Consider the following 18,021-nt stretch of genomic DNA (forward strand, 5'->3'; position numbering starts at 1 on the left):
GGGGGGAGCGGAGAGACAAGGCATGAATATATTTGATAGTATTTTCTTTAAATGATTTTTTTTTTTCCCCAGCCACAAGCTATACTGATACATGCTTACTGCAAATGGGAGAAGAAATGACACTCCACTAAGAAGGATGCATTTTTATGACAATAGAGTACATCCTCAGTAATCCATATTCTTCGCAGAAATAAAAATTGTTTTCTTGAACAGGTACTCCTATACCTCAACACAACATAATGACTGGACGAAAAAGAGCAAGTCATCCCCAGCCACAAGCTATACTGATACATGCTTACTGCAAATGGGAGAAGAAATGACACTCCACTAAGAAGGATGCATTTTTATGACAATAGAGTACATCCTCAGTAATCCATATTCTTCGCAGAAATAAAAATTGTTTTCTTGAACAGGTACTCCTATACCTCAACACAACATAATGACTGGACGAAAAAGAGCAAGTCAGTGATGTCATTCTATCCTGCACACTGCTTTCAATCAAGCTCCTTGTTTACATGATGATAATGAATAAATGAAAGAGAATGAACACTTTGGAAGACTGAAATAACAGTAAAAGCTAAGTCACAAAGTCTGAATATATTCTTCTGATCATGAAGGACGAAACAATGCTGTAAATTCTTTACACAAGGGGCCATAATAGGAAAATTCTCAATGCTTGAGTTACATAACTGAATTCCCATCCAGGCAAAACCGTGTGGAACAAGAGTCTTAAAAATACACATCATTGTTGTTAAAGACCAAATAGTTACCTTTCTGACTCTATGTCCCTTATTCTTCATACTTATTTCTTCGTGAGGTGATGGAGACCTGTCTGAATAACCACCCTTTTTTGAGCAGAGATTCCCAGGGGTATTTCTTTCTACCAACTGAAGCAGCTCCATTTGTCGTCTTACTTTGTTTTCTTCCCTTTGTTTTTGTAGCTGTTTAGGGTATCTTTCTGATGCTGGAATGTATCTTTTCCCAGGCTTGCTTATGTTCCAGTCAGGTCTTTTGCTGTATTTTTCTGAAGGCTTAATCTGTCTTTCTTTTCTTGCATATTGTTCATATAGATCACTGTGAATGCCACCATTCTCTTTTCCTGAAATTTTATTTTTATCTATATACTGCATTTCCTTCTGGTATTTTTTGCTGCTGGAGGTTTCTTTATATTCTATGGAAATATCAGGCGATCCGCAACACACAGTTCTTTCCTCAGCTGACTCAGTGTATGCTGAAGTATTAAAGTAATCTAAAAAAAAAATAATTACATTTTATCTCCAAGTCTAAGCTATTCAAACTATTTGTTTGAGTTTTGTATGCGTATCAGTCTACCATTACCGATTTTATTCAAAAATTGGTTGTTACAGTTTTATAATGTCTTTTATTCTTTTTGATGCGGAAGATAAATAGGACCAGTAGAAGCAAACTCAATAAGGAGGGTGAAAAAAAAAGATTGGAGAATGAAATCAAGTCACTGTAAAGCAAAATAATTTATGTAAAATGAAACTACATTATTTTAAAATGTAGCATTCTATTTCTGTCATGGTACCCAATGGTAAAGAGCAAAACACAGCTTCTGTTTAGTTTTTCAGAATGCCGATGGTTTGGTAATATTCACAATGCTACTGGGAATAACTTCCTTCCCTAATCCTTGTCTTCCAATGGAAGTATTTTGTTCAATTTTTAAATTACTAACAATCCAGGTTCTTTCTTTACTAAGGGGCATACACAAAAGCATTATTTGTAAACTCTCCAAATTCACAATATAATTTCTACCAGCACTCTCAGAACCAAAAATATTAGTTGTTGCTTAAGCAAACAGAAATAAAATAAAGCTTGCACTTCACGAGTGATAAGAAGCTAGCAGATTTCTAAATACAAGGCATAAAATGACTGTAAGTTTCCACTGAGTCTGCTCATTCATACCTCATCTACAACATTAATAGATGCAGACTAAGTTTGATCTGGTTTTTTTAATGGTGTGATACAAAATCAAGATAAAGACTAGAAAGTATTCTATCTAGATGGACCTGCAATTTTGTCTGAGTATTTAGCAGTAATTGTAGAAAGCTTTTCTAAACATTTGAATGTAAGCTCTCATTTTCTAATGAGTCTAGTTTTCCAATTCCAGAATTATTGACAATGTTTCTGTCAATATTTTCAAGGATTCATTAGGAGCTGAGCCCTGCTCAATACCAAACCACGTTATGTAAACCTGTGACCATTCACACTGAAGACTACTACAAATACACGTTTAAATACCTTACTAAATTTAGTCCTACATGGCTTGTGATCATGACTCGTAAGTCAACACTGTATTTCAGACTGGGTGATTTGAATCTGTAACTAGTAAGTAACAACTATACAGATATATAATTTGTTTAGAAGAGTACAGTGATATATTGTAATACTCCAACAAGTCTATCCAAGTATGTATTTCTAGTTTTATTCCATTCTGAACGATGGTGATTTCTCCCTGTAGCTCAGTTTCACAAATATGCTGTTCTACTGTCTGTCTTAAGGTACATCAGAGTAATTAAACTTAAAGGCTGCATACCTGTCTGTACAGCAGTGTCTTTCCGAGGAGAAGTCTGCTGATCAATGTGGCTCTTAATGTCATCAGAAAAATTATGACTTTGATGTGGAATGTCAGTATTACAATTTTCCAATTCTGTATCACCTAAAAAGAAATAAGTAAAATTGTTCAATTTAGTAAAGCATGTTCCATTTAAACCATGCTATCAAGTTATCAGAGACTGTTGTGGTTTAGAACTCAAAGTGGGATCTGAACCATAGTTTTCAGTCTTAATACTCTCCCTTTTTCACTGGAAATCTAATCGACAGCACATAGGTCTGAATATTCCTGATAATATGTTTATATTTCTTCCTTCATGTAATATTGTATTTGAAACTTACTAAAATACAATATTCTCCATATTAGTTAACCCTGGTATTTGTTTGGAAGGCTCTTTCTTTAAATAAGCTGAAATGAAATTTGTTTCGTGAAGCAAAGGAGCATTTTCTGACCCAAACGCAGAAGGGGAAAAAAAACCAAAGCAAAACCACCAACTTGCATGCAAACACCAAAGGAATAGGCAAACTGAATATGAAAAGACTTGTACTTGCCACCACCAAGATTCTTCTTAAGTTTTGAAATGTCATGTCCCTTCTGAGCCAAGTCTCGAATGCGCTGTTCTTGTTTTAATCTCTGTGCTAATTCCTGAGCTTTCTGCATTGTCTGATAAAGCTCAATTGTTTTAAGAGTCACGAGTTCCTTTAAAAAAAAAAGTAAATATATGTGATCATTTATTTGAGAATAAAATTAATAGGATTATTTAACCTCCATATAATCCTCAAGGTTTACATATAGTCTTATTTTGAGTAAAGCCTTTTCTTTTTAAAACAAAAACAAAACTAGTTGAGTAGATGCAATATGCAACATATAACTTTTACGATTATAAATTCAGAACCTCTGCTGTGCTAATGAAAGATGTTCAATCCCAGCATTAAAAAGTGAGCATTTGTATCCTCAAAGTTATTTGGATATTTATCTCCTTTCTAATAAATTCATCTTTTCCTAAATGCCATCTGATTTCAGCCATCTATGGATTCCTGTATCATGTGGTTTAATAAAATAAAAGAAGCCTAAATAAAAATAATTTAAAAACTCACCTTCCTCCTACTTCCACATAAAGGAGACAGTAGAAGCCTCCCTAACAAAGGCAGAGCACCCCTAAATATGAGGGTTACAGTCTCCAGACTCAGCAGGTTCAAGGTGGAGGAGACCGGACCAAGGAAAATCTCCTTTCCAAACTGCTAGTACCATCTCATCCCCACTTCCTACTGCATTTGCAGGTGGAAAGAAGAACAACTGATAGCATAACATATTTTGAAGGAGCTGAGCTATTAGAGAGAAAAATTACTTTCCCAATTTTTTACCAGTTTGTTCTAGTATCTACAGGCAGATACTATATGTTTCCGTCCAGAAAATGCAGAGAAATCAGAGATCCATATTTCTGCAGGTTTTAGAAGAGGGTGTGTTTTTGGAATCACACTGTCTTATGACATCATGGAATTCTGCTACTGTTCCAAATATGAAGCAAACAGTAATAGCTACTACTGTGCCAAAAGGAAGAAAAAACATCAGACAAGGCTTTTAACCTTCTACAGACTCTTCTGTAACAGGTAAGAATATATACAAATGCAAAATTTGTACTTGACAAAGGTCAAAATGTTACTTTTGATTTAACTTGCATATGAAAGTAGTATGTAAAGCTCAGCAATAGTTACAGAGGAGAAAGCTCTAGAACATGAATGACTTTTCCAGAATATATTCTGAAAAGTCTTTAATCCAGAGCGAAAGCACATCCAGCCAGATAAAGTTCATGGTACTGAAGCATCTTAAAAGCATCAAGTTACCAACAACAACAATTGGATCACATACTTTGAGGTATTTTTTTATATTTAAAATTTCCATTTAAAGATGCATGTTTCTGCATTATTTAAAACTACAATTCCATTTTTGCCAGTTCTTATCCATTTCTCTTCCTGAAAAGGCCCTTATCCAAAAAAATGAAACCTGCCTTAAACTTGTATGATGTTATAAGTTTATTAATTGAGGAAACACATTTTGGTTTCAAATGTCTAAATTTCAGATAGTTTTAATTTTCAAAATGATGAGCCAACACCATTTTGAAGGTGAAGAACAAGAACCATTTTCCTCAAAGTCCAGTATTATTACAGACTATCTGCACTAAAGAAAATGCAAAAACCCACCTCCTTTTGTTTTTGTTTCAGCATATCTTCTTCAAACTGTTTCTGCATTTGTTCTTTTTCTCGTGCTAGGCGCTGTTCTTCCTCTTGTTCTTCCCGTTTTCTCTGCTCTTCCTCCAGTTGTTTCTTCTTCCGTTTTTCCTCTACCTGAGCCATTATTGCTTTCTAGTAGTATCAGAAAAAAGGAAAATTAAAAGCTATAACATTAAAGGTATTATAAGCTATATATTAATATACTTCCATATACATGTATAATAATTGGATTTGGACAAATAAAAAAAAAACCAAGACAACTTCTTTCAAACACTTTTGTTTCTTTTCATTTCTCACAAGAGAGGTAGCTGCTGCCTTTTTTGTTTGTTTGTTTTTGGGGGGGAGAACCACCAGCCCAATAAAGCAGTTTGAAATACTCAGAGACAAACAGAAGTAGCTTTTTATGTTTTCAAAAATACTTTTAATTTTTCTTGTAAAGAAACGGTGGTCTGATTTTTACCTTACATACTCTAAGCTAGTGTTTTGATCTAGCAGATAACAGTTTGACCAGAACAGGCTCGTTACACTTATACTAAGACTTCTTTACACTGTGTTAGAGACATCATCATGCAGATATACATTCAGTTAGAGCGCCACAGAAGTAATGCAAATGACAGTAAAGTAGATGATAAAAATTTAAAGATTCATGGAGTGGGTACCTGTAAGTATCAGTCCTCCTGATGACAGTGGAGATTGAAGAAAAATGCACACAAACCTACTAGAGCTCTAAAGACTGCACTGTACATCTTTTGAGGCAAGAATTCAGTTACAGAAATACAATCATCTCTGTACAAATATTAAAAGAAAACAGTAGAGTCTAACAATGAAATACTGTTAAACAACTGTAAACATGTAATCTGAAGCATAAAAGTCAAGTACCTCTCTGGATTCTGGTATTAAATTTCATGCTTTATTCATGTGACAACACTATCTTTCATCCTTTCTTCTCATTAAAAGAGTGTTAGTAAAACAGAAGTCTACCTGATGTTCTAACTGTTTTTGCCGCCGTCTGTCTCTCTCTTCAATCTGTGCAGGGTCCAGGAGAGCTGTCATTGAACGGAGGAAACTATGAACAAAGAAACATGTAAATGTTTTTAATCATAAGAAAATAATCCTAAAGCCTTTCTTAATTAGAATTAGTTAGATTTCAAGTAATATTTTCATATTGCGGTCATCCCATTGTATTAATTTACAATTATGAAATTCATTTTACTAAAGAACAAAGTAAGTTTATTTGCAGCAAATTTTATTAATGAACAATGGAAGCACTTGTGTCTTTTGAAAGTGAAACAACAGGTATTTCTGAAAAAAGCAAAAGCCAAATGAGTAAGATCCAAAGATCAGATTTAAAGGATCTTATTCAATTTATTTTTTTTTTATTTCTGAGGAGGTATCAGAAACATACTGGCTGGGAAGATGATTATCCTTACAAAGCTCACTCACCTGACTTTCTGACTGTGTTCCAAAGCAGTGTTTTTAGCAGCTTTTTCTGCATTTCCCACCTTTGAGGGCATGCGGCTGCCTAAAGCTGCAGGTGAAAAAGGGTGAATAAAAGCAGTCAGCTCCTTAGTGTCAGGTGACAGGCAAAGACTTTCAGGCTGCTTTTTGTACATTCCATTTAAGGGGTGCTGTGCATTAGCATTAAGGTGGTTCTTTAAAGAATCAAAATGCATTGCCCATCTGTCATGCTCTTCAGCCTAAATAAATATGAAGCAATAAAAAAACAGAAATGCGTTCAATTACACTGTTTCTATAAAGTAGGGTTAACAAAACAGACAATACACATTTTGTAAAACAGGAACATTTGAAAAGCTCTGTTATGGGGCTACAATACCGACAGTAGTTAACTCCCTAAATGGGAAAATAGAAGCCTCTCTGTTGCTTAAAATGCAAGTCAGATCAGAAATTATACTGCTGATCCATATATTTGGTCAGCAAAAACATACTGCTACTATATTTTCAGGAAAAAAACCCCAAAATTATAAAGTGAAAAAAAAGTTTGAAAAATAAAAAAGTTAACCGATTCAGGCTTTTTGGTATCACTTTTTCAATTTATATTACTATTCCATTCCATAATTTTTCTAATAGTTCTGGGAACTGCTTGATTGAGAGGTCAGTACCCTGTCCACTCTGCCATACTCTCCTCCTGTTGTGTACATATTCTCTCTCTAGTAATATGAACAAGTGGCATCTTTTACACTGTCCTACATTTACCCCCTCCATTTTAATTCTGGATGGTAGCAGAATTAATGTGTTTTGGGCAGAGATATCAATCTCTAACGTCCTATTTTCAGCTAGACAGGCCCATTATAAAATAAGCCTTCTTTCAAAATCTCTTCCACCCACAGCAGCCACCACTGCTATCCTAGCAAAGTACCTAAAACTTTTGTAGAGGTGACATACTGTGTTTAAATCTCTCTTCTGTACCACCCAGGCTACCTTTTTGGCTCAGTGTTGTCAATTGGGACATTCCATTATATCACTAATAAAAGATTTTTACTTAAGGGGCCTTTGTTTTTGCTATAGGTACTGAGAAGGTTTTCTCTTCTGACTAGAACCGTTTCTCTGGAGGGACTGGAGAATGGCTGTCTCAAAACTTGCATTCTGCAGGAAAAAAACTAACATAATCTAACCTAATGAGCTTTCTAGGAGTCCTTTCCATAACCAAAAATTCCCTTGTGTCAGAAAAGTTTCACACCTATTCTAAAAGAAGCAAGAAAATCATAGTCCAAATAATAAGTATCCAAATTATTCTTCCTCCTGTTCCCTGAGTTTTGTTCCCTTTGAATACTCTGTGATGTAGAAGCAGATCAGAGTAGTTGGAAAATCTACTTTATTCTTATGCAAGTCTGTGGTGCAATATACAGAAGGGTTGAGAGTGTAACACAAAACCTGAAAAAAAAGATGTTGAAGAAAACGAGACTAAGTGCACGTTAACTTCCTTTCAGAAAGAGGCTGGTAATGAGATTACTGTTAGGTTACTCACTGGTGACTGCAACCATCTCTCCACAGCACAGCTATCAAATTAAAAACCAAGGCAGCTAATGAAGGAACCTTTCACAGCTGTGTTGGCTTCACAGTTACAAAGCTCAATTTGCAAAGGAAATTTGATTCCTTCAACTACTCAGGAAATGAAAAGACTTGTGTTGTGTGTAGGTATGTAAACAACCTTGGCAACAAGGGGTTTTTTTGGAGGGTGGGTAGGAAAGCTCTCTTCTAGTACTACAAACTCGGGAATTAAAATGAAGAATTTCTGTCTAGGAATGGTGTTATTGCTGTAAATGCTTCAGTTGAGAGTAAAAGCTGTAGCCTTTTAATCCAGAAGGCCACAGGCTATGAACATTCATGTCAATCAAGTTTTGGTAATCAAGATTCTTGTTCACTAATAATACAGAACATCTCATGATGTGAATACATCTCATGCATGGTGAAAGATACAATCCTGGGGTTAAAGCTGCGCACAGTAATTTGGAAATCTGGACTCTAGTAATAGTACAATCTCACTGCATGTTTCTTCACTTCAAAAGACAAAGAGTCTTTGGAAGAGTGTGTCAGTATCAGGCTGTATAAGAATGCGGAGTATTCCACTGACCTTAAAACTACTAATATAGTAGAAATAGTAACACGTAAAGGAAAGAAGAACCTCTGGGGTAAAAGATATATTGACGAAATTTGCCAATAGTGACAGTATTAAAAGTCTCTTCAGGTATTCTACCTGCAAAGCAATTATATTGGCCAGCTTCCTTCTAGATCCAGCATAAGAGACCTACATTCAACAGCCTGGAAAAACCAAAGGGTAAAAAAGGTAAGGCTATTTTCTTCAATACTTTTTGGAGTACAAGTGTTTAAAAAAGTTTCATAAGAGTGTATGTGTGTGCGTATATATGCATATCAAAATAATATTTCTAGAAACAGGATTTGAACACCACTGTGACACACTGTAGTTGTCTCTAACTTTCCTTCTCTTTTCTCATCTCCTTTTGTAGTCTACCGAAAATGTCTTTTTACAAAGTGTCCGGCCAGTGTCTCTACAACACTTTCCAAACCCTAGTGCTTTCACACAACGGTGGGAAAGAAAAAGAGGTATAGTAATATCACTGTTTTCATCTCTGCAGCAAGCACTCTAACCCATCACACCAGACGCATGGTAGTCTGTTCTCTGCCACTGAAATACTGGAACAGCTACTGGCTGAATGTTCAATTAGCCTGTCCTATGGACTTACGGTGAAAACCTGGACATGCTGCAAGTAATTACATGTTTGTCACTACTTCATTAGGTCTACGATTTCATCTTTTGTTTCTTAGAACAGAAATGGAGAGAAAAAATTTCTTAGAACAGAAATGGAGACAAAAAGTCCCTCTAAACCAGGTACCTGTGATAAATTAAGTTTTTCTTCTATTTTTTGTAGCTTAGCTTCTTCCTTCTGTTTGTCCAGCTCTTCAAGCCACTTGTTCTGTTGCTCATGCTTCAAAGCACTAGAAGGTCGTTCCTGTGGCACAGCTTCCTGAAATAAGATAAGTGCTAGTCTCTTCCTTCTACAAAAAATTCAGCACCTTGTCTAGCCACATAATAAAGACGTGGCAGAGAACTTTGCCTTCATTTGCTAGGCATAACCGGGCTGTTCTCTTGCACAAGAATGTGAATGTAAGTTTGTTACTGTAGCAAGTGTCTGACTGCTCCATAAAAATTCAGTTGTTGGAAAGATCTTAAATAAGCTAGTCTTTGAATACTATTCTAACTTGAACCATCAGCTTCTCACTCCAAAAAACCTTACTTATATGTATCATGAATAAAAATCCCTTCCTTCTTCCTATGGTTCACTGCTCAGTCTGTGTTCCGGGTAGATTCAGCACCATGATCTAATCAGTAGTGATCTGTCTCAAGTAAGTTCTAGATACCACCTTCTGTTCCTGCTGCTTAATGGGTATCTGCATTATTTAACAAACTCCAGTGGCCCTGAGAACTTTCAATGCTCTCTGACAAAAACCACTCTTCAATCAGTGCCTGCTAGCAATAACTCAAAAACTACTTCTTGAACCTTCTGCCATCAATATTTTCTTTTTAAAGTCTTCTATTTCTGATAGGTTCCCCCTTCTCTTTCTTGAACGCATACTTAAAAACTAAATAACACTTCAGCTCACACCTCTAGTACTATTCCTCACATCAGCCTTGAAAATGCTTAGTCTTCAAAGCATTAATATTTTGACAAACACTCATTCAGACACAATTATCCAGATAGAGCAAAAAGGTCTGCTTAATTCTTCTGGTTTAAAAGAACTACTGAAGATACACATCTGTTGTCAATAAATAAGTAAAAAAAAACCTGCATGCAATTTAAAATCTTACCCCTAAAACAAATGCAGTGCAATTGACAGCTGCTAAGTCAGAAGAACTGAAATCAGAAGACTGCCCAGCTGGAGCACTTGAAACATTCACTGGAACTTTATTAGCCTCTGTAGTTAAAGCAGTTGTACAGACACAGTTTTCCTCAGTGGTAATAACTGAGTCAGCTGGAAACACTGTCTGCAAATAAAGTGACCGCTGTTAAGACTTGCTTTATTTAGCTCTCCTGTTTTGTTTGTATTAAATAGCCTTTATCATATAATAAACAAGTAACTTATACTTCTAGAAGCTGCTATTCATTAAAACTTCAGCCAAAACTTGTAACTAAGCATCTCATATCCAGTATTTAATTATGTAGATTAAAACAAATTCTTATGGGGCAGAGTGTTAACTTTTCTAGGAATGCTGAATATGCCACAAAAAAAGCAATTTACAACCCTAACTTCTGTTTAACAGCAATCAATTTCACTGGAGAAGCAGTCTTGTCTGAGTATAATACATCTATCTGACACAGCATTTTCAGGGTGACAGCTGACTTTTAAAAAGGCAGGTTAGAGTAAAAGTCAAATTGCTATGCTCATTATCTGAGCAATCAAATGTGTGAGAGCTCATGAACAACGTAAATAATTATATAACCCGGAATTAATTTGAGATGATTCCTCAAAACAGAACTAGAAAAGATTTATACCTTTTAGTTAGGAATCAACACAAAAGGACAGGAATAGGTTGTTCATGCTACAAAGATCTTAATTTGTGAAGCTACAAATTGGAGCAACAGGTAAGTGTGAAACAGGGAGTTGCAGCAATTCATGCCATGAAAGAGCTTAAAGTGACCACTGAGATTGGATTCTACTGGATTCGTACAGAAAAGAAAATCTTGTATGAATTAAAAGCCAAACCGTTCTGGAACAGTGCTGTGGAAACTGTGTGCTCTTTTGTGTTTACTGATAGCCTTACCTTATCTGAGTCAGCTGTTTCCACCTTCTCTTTATGGGCTTTATTACTGCCAGGTTTTGCCCAGAAATAACCCACCTCTCCCTCCAAAGTTTCTTTCAGTCTCTTCTTCAGTGCTACCTGTTCATCTTCAAAAAAACAAACTCTAGTAAGAGTTCCTAATACAGACATGTAGCAGGTTGCTTTTTCTTTTTAATTAAAAAAAAAAAACAACAAACAGCAATGCATGTCTACCCTGTAATTTTGATTGTGAAATGGACAAGAAGAGTAAGCCACCATTGTCTGGCCAATCAGGCTAAACATGACTTTGCTCTTAAGAGGATGGCGGCTGAGTCTGCCCAGAGTTATAGAGGTGATTGGGGAATCTCTCCGAGAAGACTACAAAACACTGAAGGCTTAACGATGTCCCAGGGGAAGTGGGAAAACTAACAGAAACAAACAAGTATATAAATTCTCTCCATTTTATTGTACCAGTCTTGGACTACTGTAATATTATTAAAAACCAATGGAGCTATACATGGAAGCTACTGACAATGCAGAATCAAACCCTGAAACCAGATGGTCTATACCCAAGTTGAAAACAAAACACAACGCTCCTGCATGTGAATCATAAAAAGCTTAATTTGTCAGAGAGAATTTACTACTGTGTTAAACGTTTTTATTTTTCTACAGAGATTGCCCTTGGTTGGTGATGGGGCAGGACTGCAAACTGTTTCAAGTTCAAACTGCAATTTGATATATTCAGTCATGCTTGTAGATTAGGGTGACACTTTTCCCATTAAAAAACAAGTGACTTTGTTAAAGATAATGGCTATCTACTACTGGCAGAATGTGACAAAATCAGTGGCAAGTAACTCCTAAAATATGAAGCATAACTGAATATATTTATTTGCGATAGTATTTATTTAAGAAGCATTTTTGCAAGAAGTTATAATCTTTGCATAAAATTTTGAAATTCAAGAATCTTACTCCCGTCTTGGAGACTAAAAACTATGTACTTTCCAATTTGTAGCAACTGCACTGATATAAGTAAATTTAAAAGGGCATAAGGAACACAAAGTTTCTTGGCATTCTGAGTGTAATAGATTGATCAAAAATATATTCTGTATGTCATAAGTACCTAATTCCTTCTTCCATTGGGTCTTTCTAAATTCTAGTAAGGCTTTCTCCCCTTCTCTTTCTCCCAAGGAACTCAACATGTCAGCAGGTTTCCATGAATCCTTTCTAGAGGAAAGGAGGAGGGGAAAAAAAAAATTACCTAAAAAGCTAATCTGTTAATTTTAAAGGTAACTTCTTCATTAGTATTTGTAATTCTTAATCACAGTAAGAATCTTTATAATACGAATCTTTATTGGAGATACAATTTTTGTAGATAATAACACAGATCTACATACATAACTTTCTGTCCTGGCTGCAGATACGCTTCTTGTTTCCTGCTTGAATCAGAGTTAGCGTCATCTGGAACAGATGAAACTTCACAAGCTTTGAACAACTCTATAATGTTTTCCTCTGATGCCTCACTAGTAGCTGTGGAAGAATATAAATATATGAAAATATACATGAATATATATGACCACTAAACTTTCTTCAGCATTGAGTAAATACTTTTAAGAATAGCAGAAATGTGCAAATTCCCCACTACTGAACAAAACTGTTTTCAGCCTTGCTTGTATGGTTAAGGCACGTAAGTTACAATGTCACAGGGTATTTGTAGAATGCTAGACTTACAGTAAACACTATTCTTGGCTATGAGCTCAGACTTTGGGACTCTACTTAATTACAATGTGTCTTGTTCTTGATGGCGAAGAGCTGACCACCTCCACAGGTCCACAAACAGGAGTAAAAATGTAATACAGGAAGATACACAATCGGTCTTATGCTTCTGAGCAGAAGAGTTGGGGGAGGGGAATACTATACAACAGTAATATTACAGTTAGGCAAAAAGATACATGTACATCTTCAGGCCAGAGGAAAATGGCACTACTGCTCCTGAGATACATAGCAAGACCTGAACTCTTCACAAAACCAGGAAGGCCTAGCTCTTTGAGGTTTTGCTTTTTTTCCAAACTCCTAATGGTTATGGTACAGTGCAGTTCTACTGTGTTTTTTCCCCCAATGTAAAATGGTTCCTTTTTCGCATGAAATATCAACAGAATTGCTTGCTGTTTTGCTCTTCAAAGTACTGGAATACTACCAAGCAATCATTAGTTTTTACAGTTAAAATTATCAAATGCTTGGTTCCTAACAGTAACAGGCAATTTCACATCCATAACAGCAAACAGTATTTTGTCTGAGACCATTAAACATTAAGAGTAACATCTCTGCAACCTACAAATAAACTTAAATTATGAACTCAAAGTTAGGCTTTCACATTTTGTTCTGTTTCCATGAAACTTAACTTATTCAGCTATCGGTATCTTACCCATTTCCTCTTGCTTTTCTTTACGAGTCTCAGAGATGCTTCTAGTTCCTTCTTTTACAGTCATCAAAATCTGCTGAAGCTGTTCTTGTGTTAAACACACCAAACTTCTCAGGTCTTCAGCTGATACGCATGTGTTTTGAGGTTTCTGTTTACTTTTTTTAACATTAGGATTCTCTGAATCAGGGTATCTGTTTGTGCTATCTCTTTGGAAAATCAAAGAGTGATCTTTAGTTGTGGCTTCATGTGAGGAGTGTTTAGTAACTTGTAGTTTTTCACCTTTTGTCATTGATAAGCTTGATTCACTCCTTGGTTTTGTTAAATTTTCCTGCTTGATACAAGCATTTTGTGTTGACCTCAGAACATGCCCAGTATGCCTCATTCTCAATGCCTGTTTAGGTGCTCTGGCTTTATTACCCATCTGTTAAAGCAATAGGATTTCACCGTATATTAAATAAGGAAATACATTTGCATGGGTAACAAACAAAAACAAGACTGAAGCAACAAGTAAAATAAGTGTCATTTTTCTTCTCTGTTACATCAATAGAAACTAACTCAGTATAAACTAATGAAATATCTTCATGATTACTAGGAATACCTTGGAAGAGAATACAGCACCTACCTAAATTTGAATATTTAAAAATGACAGTATGAAAAATAACATTATGTAGCATAACATTTAAAATAATTAATACACACTAATTCTGCTTTTCTTTGGTGTTTCTGAAGCCTGGCTTCAAACAGGTCTATGTTTTCACCATACAGCCGGTATCATTTCAATCTTGATTTTTCCATTCTGTTCTAAAGTTTTATCCTTTTCAAGGTCCTTGATGTACACTTGTAATTATCTCCTATGTATTGAGACCTTTTTCTGCTTTCTTTCCTTCCCCAACCTACTGCACTCCAGTTTACTCAGACAAAGACAAGCTATATGACTAATTTGGAACTTAAACGCACTTCAGATCCCTATTTTACCAGAATCCCTTTAAGGTCTCTGAAAGTTCTGATTTAGATGATTCCCTGTGCTGCTGTAACTTCTTGGCAAAGTAAACTAAAGCATTTTGCAAAGGCAAAAGTAGTCACAGAACTTTTAATTCATCCTTTTTAACAGCTATTATGAACCTGAGAAATAAATATTTATCTTTTCTAAACATCATTGATTACAAGTATGTAGTCAGTTCAAATGTGTTCTCAAATTTCAGTGTTAACAAATTAACTACTTAATTTGTGTGCTCTAACCAAAAAGTCATTTTTCCACTTACCTTCGTTGCAGGCTTTGATTTATCTTTTGGGAAACAAACACAAACATATAAGAGAAGTATTTAATCAACTTCCTCCTGAAAAACAATCTTGAGAAATTAATAAACTGTTACATTCATCTGATTTTTGTAAGGTGGGGGGAAAGTACTTTCCCCATAACATCTGCCCCAATTATATTATTTTACCTTTTTTTTTTTTAATTTCAGTATACACACTTCAAAAGTATGTTGGAAAAAAAATTAGATATATTTCAGTAACTATTTCCAGTTTTATATAAATCTAATAAAATTATTGTGCGAGTCTGATTCTCCCCTGCTATTCATTCTGTTTCTCAGAGAGCCCTGTGGTAATAGCTTATTTTTAATTCTTTGGGTTTTGTGATTTTTTTCAGTTTGCTTTCTGTGTCACATTCTTCCAGAAGAGTCCCTGCATCCAACCCCATCTTACTACATGATGTTATCTGTCTCCATCACTGACAGCCTAAAGAAACAATACTTGCATAATCACACCATCCACTATTGTGCCCCTTACCTATGCCCTGAAATACTCTTCAGTCTTTTAACCCAAATCCTAGAGGATGGACAGAGGTGTAGTGGTCTCAAAAATAATATTAAGTACTATGTTTAATATAATACTTATTAATAAAGATTATAATCCTGATTAATAGAAGGAATGTGTACTCAACACATTAAATCCTGCACATATGGCTAATGGAAAAGGGGGAGAAAATAGTAGGGATGATATTTTAGTGGATCACATCTGTTGGAAACAAGGCTTCTTCAGCTGCACTATGCAATTATTGCTCTGGCAGTGGTTGTCGCATTTTGCACTGGTAGCACCTATTTTTTTTTTTTTGCACTACCAATTAAAGACATTGGGGAATTAAAGTCTGCAAAACTACACTATTAATAATTTCCAACCTAGATGAACATTTTAAAACTTGGGAGTATGCTAAATTGTTGTCTTGTAGAGACAGGCATTAAATCCTGAACTATCTTGATAATGTTTCAGTAGTAAGGGTATTCTGCAGCCACCTTTATCACTGGGTTCTCAAGCATTCAACACTCATCTGGGTAGGTAAGTCACTTTTTGACTTCTTTCTGGCTATTCAGAAATTAAATAAGGTGGGATTCTACGTGCTATGCAAACCCAACTTCTCTTTGGAAAGGAAAAAGAAACATAAATAGGGTCTTCACCATCATAGTAGGGAGATACATAATGGAGAACTCCAAAGTGCTGCTTATGGGTTCTTTGGTTTTTTTCTGTGCAAAAGAGAAACAACTATCTCAAATAGCAGCTTAAGCTACTACAGGATAATCCTGCTTTAGCCCCTAAGACTGTGAGCTGTATTTGACAGTGCAGAAAACTGAAATTCAGAAGTAATACAATTTGATTCAATTTTTGACACAATTCAATTCAAGGAAGTGCTGTTTATATCAGTTGTATAAACATGTAAATTCCTGAAGAAGACTGCTTGTTCAAGGCTAGTTCAAAGTCAAAGGTAATGTTTTATCTTAGAGCACTCTGGAATGTACACTGCCCCTATCCAGCTGATGATGTTAACTATGGTTGGAAAAAGTAAAAGCTGCAGCACTGCTGTTTTAGAGGTGTTGCAAGGTTTTGTTTCCAGTAGACTGGTATTCCTTACTGACTCAAAATATCCCATAATGCCACATTAGACAGCTGTCTGGTAAATGCAGAAAATGAAATATAACTTAGAGGGTGTTAAACAGAGAATTTCTGTATCCTGACTGCTATGTAAAACAGTTAGGGGAAGTGGACTTATGCTTGTATAGAAACAAAATCACAAAAATAGAATTTATTAAAGCTTGATTATGAACATATACTGCAAAAGTCGACCTCAGATGGTAGTAATGAGATCTGGCCTAAATAAACAGCCTACTGAAAATTACAAACGTCAACTGCCAAACACTAAAGCTGCTTTAAAGTCAGAAATGTGACTAATGATGAAATCCTGTGTAAATTAAGCAGAGAGTTATTAGGTCTCTTTCCTTGGTAAGTAAGGTGCTACAAAGTTACAGAAATTCTCAATTTATCTCAGTCAATATATAACAGTACTTAACTTTTTTTTATGAATGGAAAGACAAGCTGTAAAGAGTCAAGACTATTTGCCAGCTGTTCACCAGGGGACAGGCTACTCAGAAGTTCGGTATCAACCTAGACCAGTGACAAGCTGGTGCGTAAGAGGACGTGTAAATAACAATGCACAAATATTCTTCCTAATTTGAAAAATATTTCAATAAAGCTGTGCTTCATACTGCTTGGATGTTAAGCTTAACTTCAAGAAGCTTTGAAGATTACTTGAGATAAACGATTTAAAAAAATACCAGAAGCAGCTAAAATTAGCCTAGGCTTTCCATCCAACACTTCAGTTTCAAGCTTCAGTCCATCTCTGCAAAACGAGAGAGAGAGGGGGAGGAATCTGAAATATCAAGTAATCTGAAAATGGTAAGATTTTTACGTTAATAACAAGGACAATTGTACTGAATTATAACATTGTATTTCCTGTTGGTCCAGACGGTCTTTCATACCCCAAGCTTTCTATGTTTGAGAGAAGTTACTTAATACGAAGAAATCAACAGGTCTTGAAGGGGGTATATTTTTATTATTGATAGTGGAAAATTTGGATTTGCATGTTACAAAGTAAATCTTCACACTGAAGGTGCCACTCCACATTGTAATACATATCAATACACCTCCCTCAAGAACTTAATAATCCAACAATATAAACTGTGTGCTACAAAAAATGCTAAACAAGTCTCCCTGAATGCCAGCACTGATCCCAAAGAGGGGCTGTATTCTGAAAGCAGTCTTTAATTGTGCTTCCATGCAAAACAGTCTACATTTTAAAGTGGAGGGGTTTAAAAAAAGAAAAAAAGTTGGCAGTGTTTAGGTGTATGCATGTAAAGTACCCAAACGCTTTTCTTTCTTCCATGCATTAATTTGAGAAATCTCATATGAAGACTGTTCAAAATAATGCTTACATTTAAAAAAATATTAAAAAATCTAACACGTCTAAAGCTCGCAAGCAACTTCCTAATTAACACGACAGCACAGAAGTGCCCGAAGCTGTAATTCTAGACGTTCAAGCCGCATACGGCAGCTAAGCCGAGGCCAGCACCCGTTCTTCTTTGTAGACGCTCTGTGTCGGCGGGAGGCGGCGAGGCCGCGGGCGGGGTTCGGGTTCTGGCGCGGACGCCCAGGAGCGCGCACCCGG

General features: G+C 35.7%; 1 protein-coding gene across 3 annotated transcripts in view; it reads right to left on the reverse strand.

The window, feature by feature from the left end:
• CCDC66 (coiled-coil domain containing 66) overlaps window positions 1-17,193 on the reverse strand; it is a 23,495-nt gene extending 6,302 nt beyond the window's left edge. Inside the window, exons 1-14 of one of the 3 annotated variants that reach the window (XM_009322321.1) lie at window positions 17,132-17,191; window positions 14,786-14,808; window positions 13,527-13,944; window positions 12,499-12,631; window positions 12,225-12,328; window positions 11,108-11,232; window positions 10,154-10,330; window positions 9,180-9,311; window positions 6,250-6,503; window positions 5,788-5,872; window positions 4,777-4,938; window positions 3,127-3,274; window positions 2,558-2,680; window positions 771-1,249 (exon numbers count right to left, since the gene is read on the reverse strand). In XM_009322321.1, the coding sequence (XP_009320596.1) occupies window positions 771-1,249; window positions 2,558-2,680; window positions 3,127-3,274; window positions 4,777-4,938; window positions 5,788-5,872; window positions 6,250-6,503; window positions 9,180-9,311; window positions 10,154-10,330; window positions 11,108-11,232; window positions 12,225-12,328; window positions 12,499-12,631; window positions 13,527-13,944 (2,340 nt within the window). In that variant the 5' untranslated portion in view covers window positions 14,786-14,808; window positions 17,132-17,191. Of the gene's footprint in view, window positions 1-770; window positions 1,250-2,557; window positions 2,681-3,126; window positions 3,275-4,776; window positions 4,939-5,787; window positions 5,873-6,249; window positions 6,504-9,179; window positions 9,312-10,153; window positions 10,331-11,107; window positions 11,233-12,224; window positions 12,329-12,498; window positions 12,632-13,526; window positions 13,945-14,785; window positions 14,873-17,131 lie in introns of all 3 variants that reach the window. The other 2 variants (XM_009322322.1, XM_009322323.1) reach the window with 2 other exon arrangements.
• Window positions 17,194-18,021: the final 828 nt, after the last annotated feature.

This window comes from Pygoscelis adeliae, unplaced genomic scaffold, assembly GCF_000699105.1.
Source record: "Pygoscelis adeliae isolate BGI_AS28 unplaced genomic scaffold, ASM69910v1 Scaffold404, whole genome shotgun sequence".
Lineage (NCBI taxonomy): Eukaryota > Metazoa > Chordata > Aves > Sphenisciformes > Spheniscidae > Pygoscelis > Pygoscelis adeliae.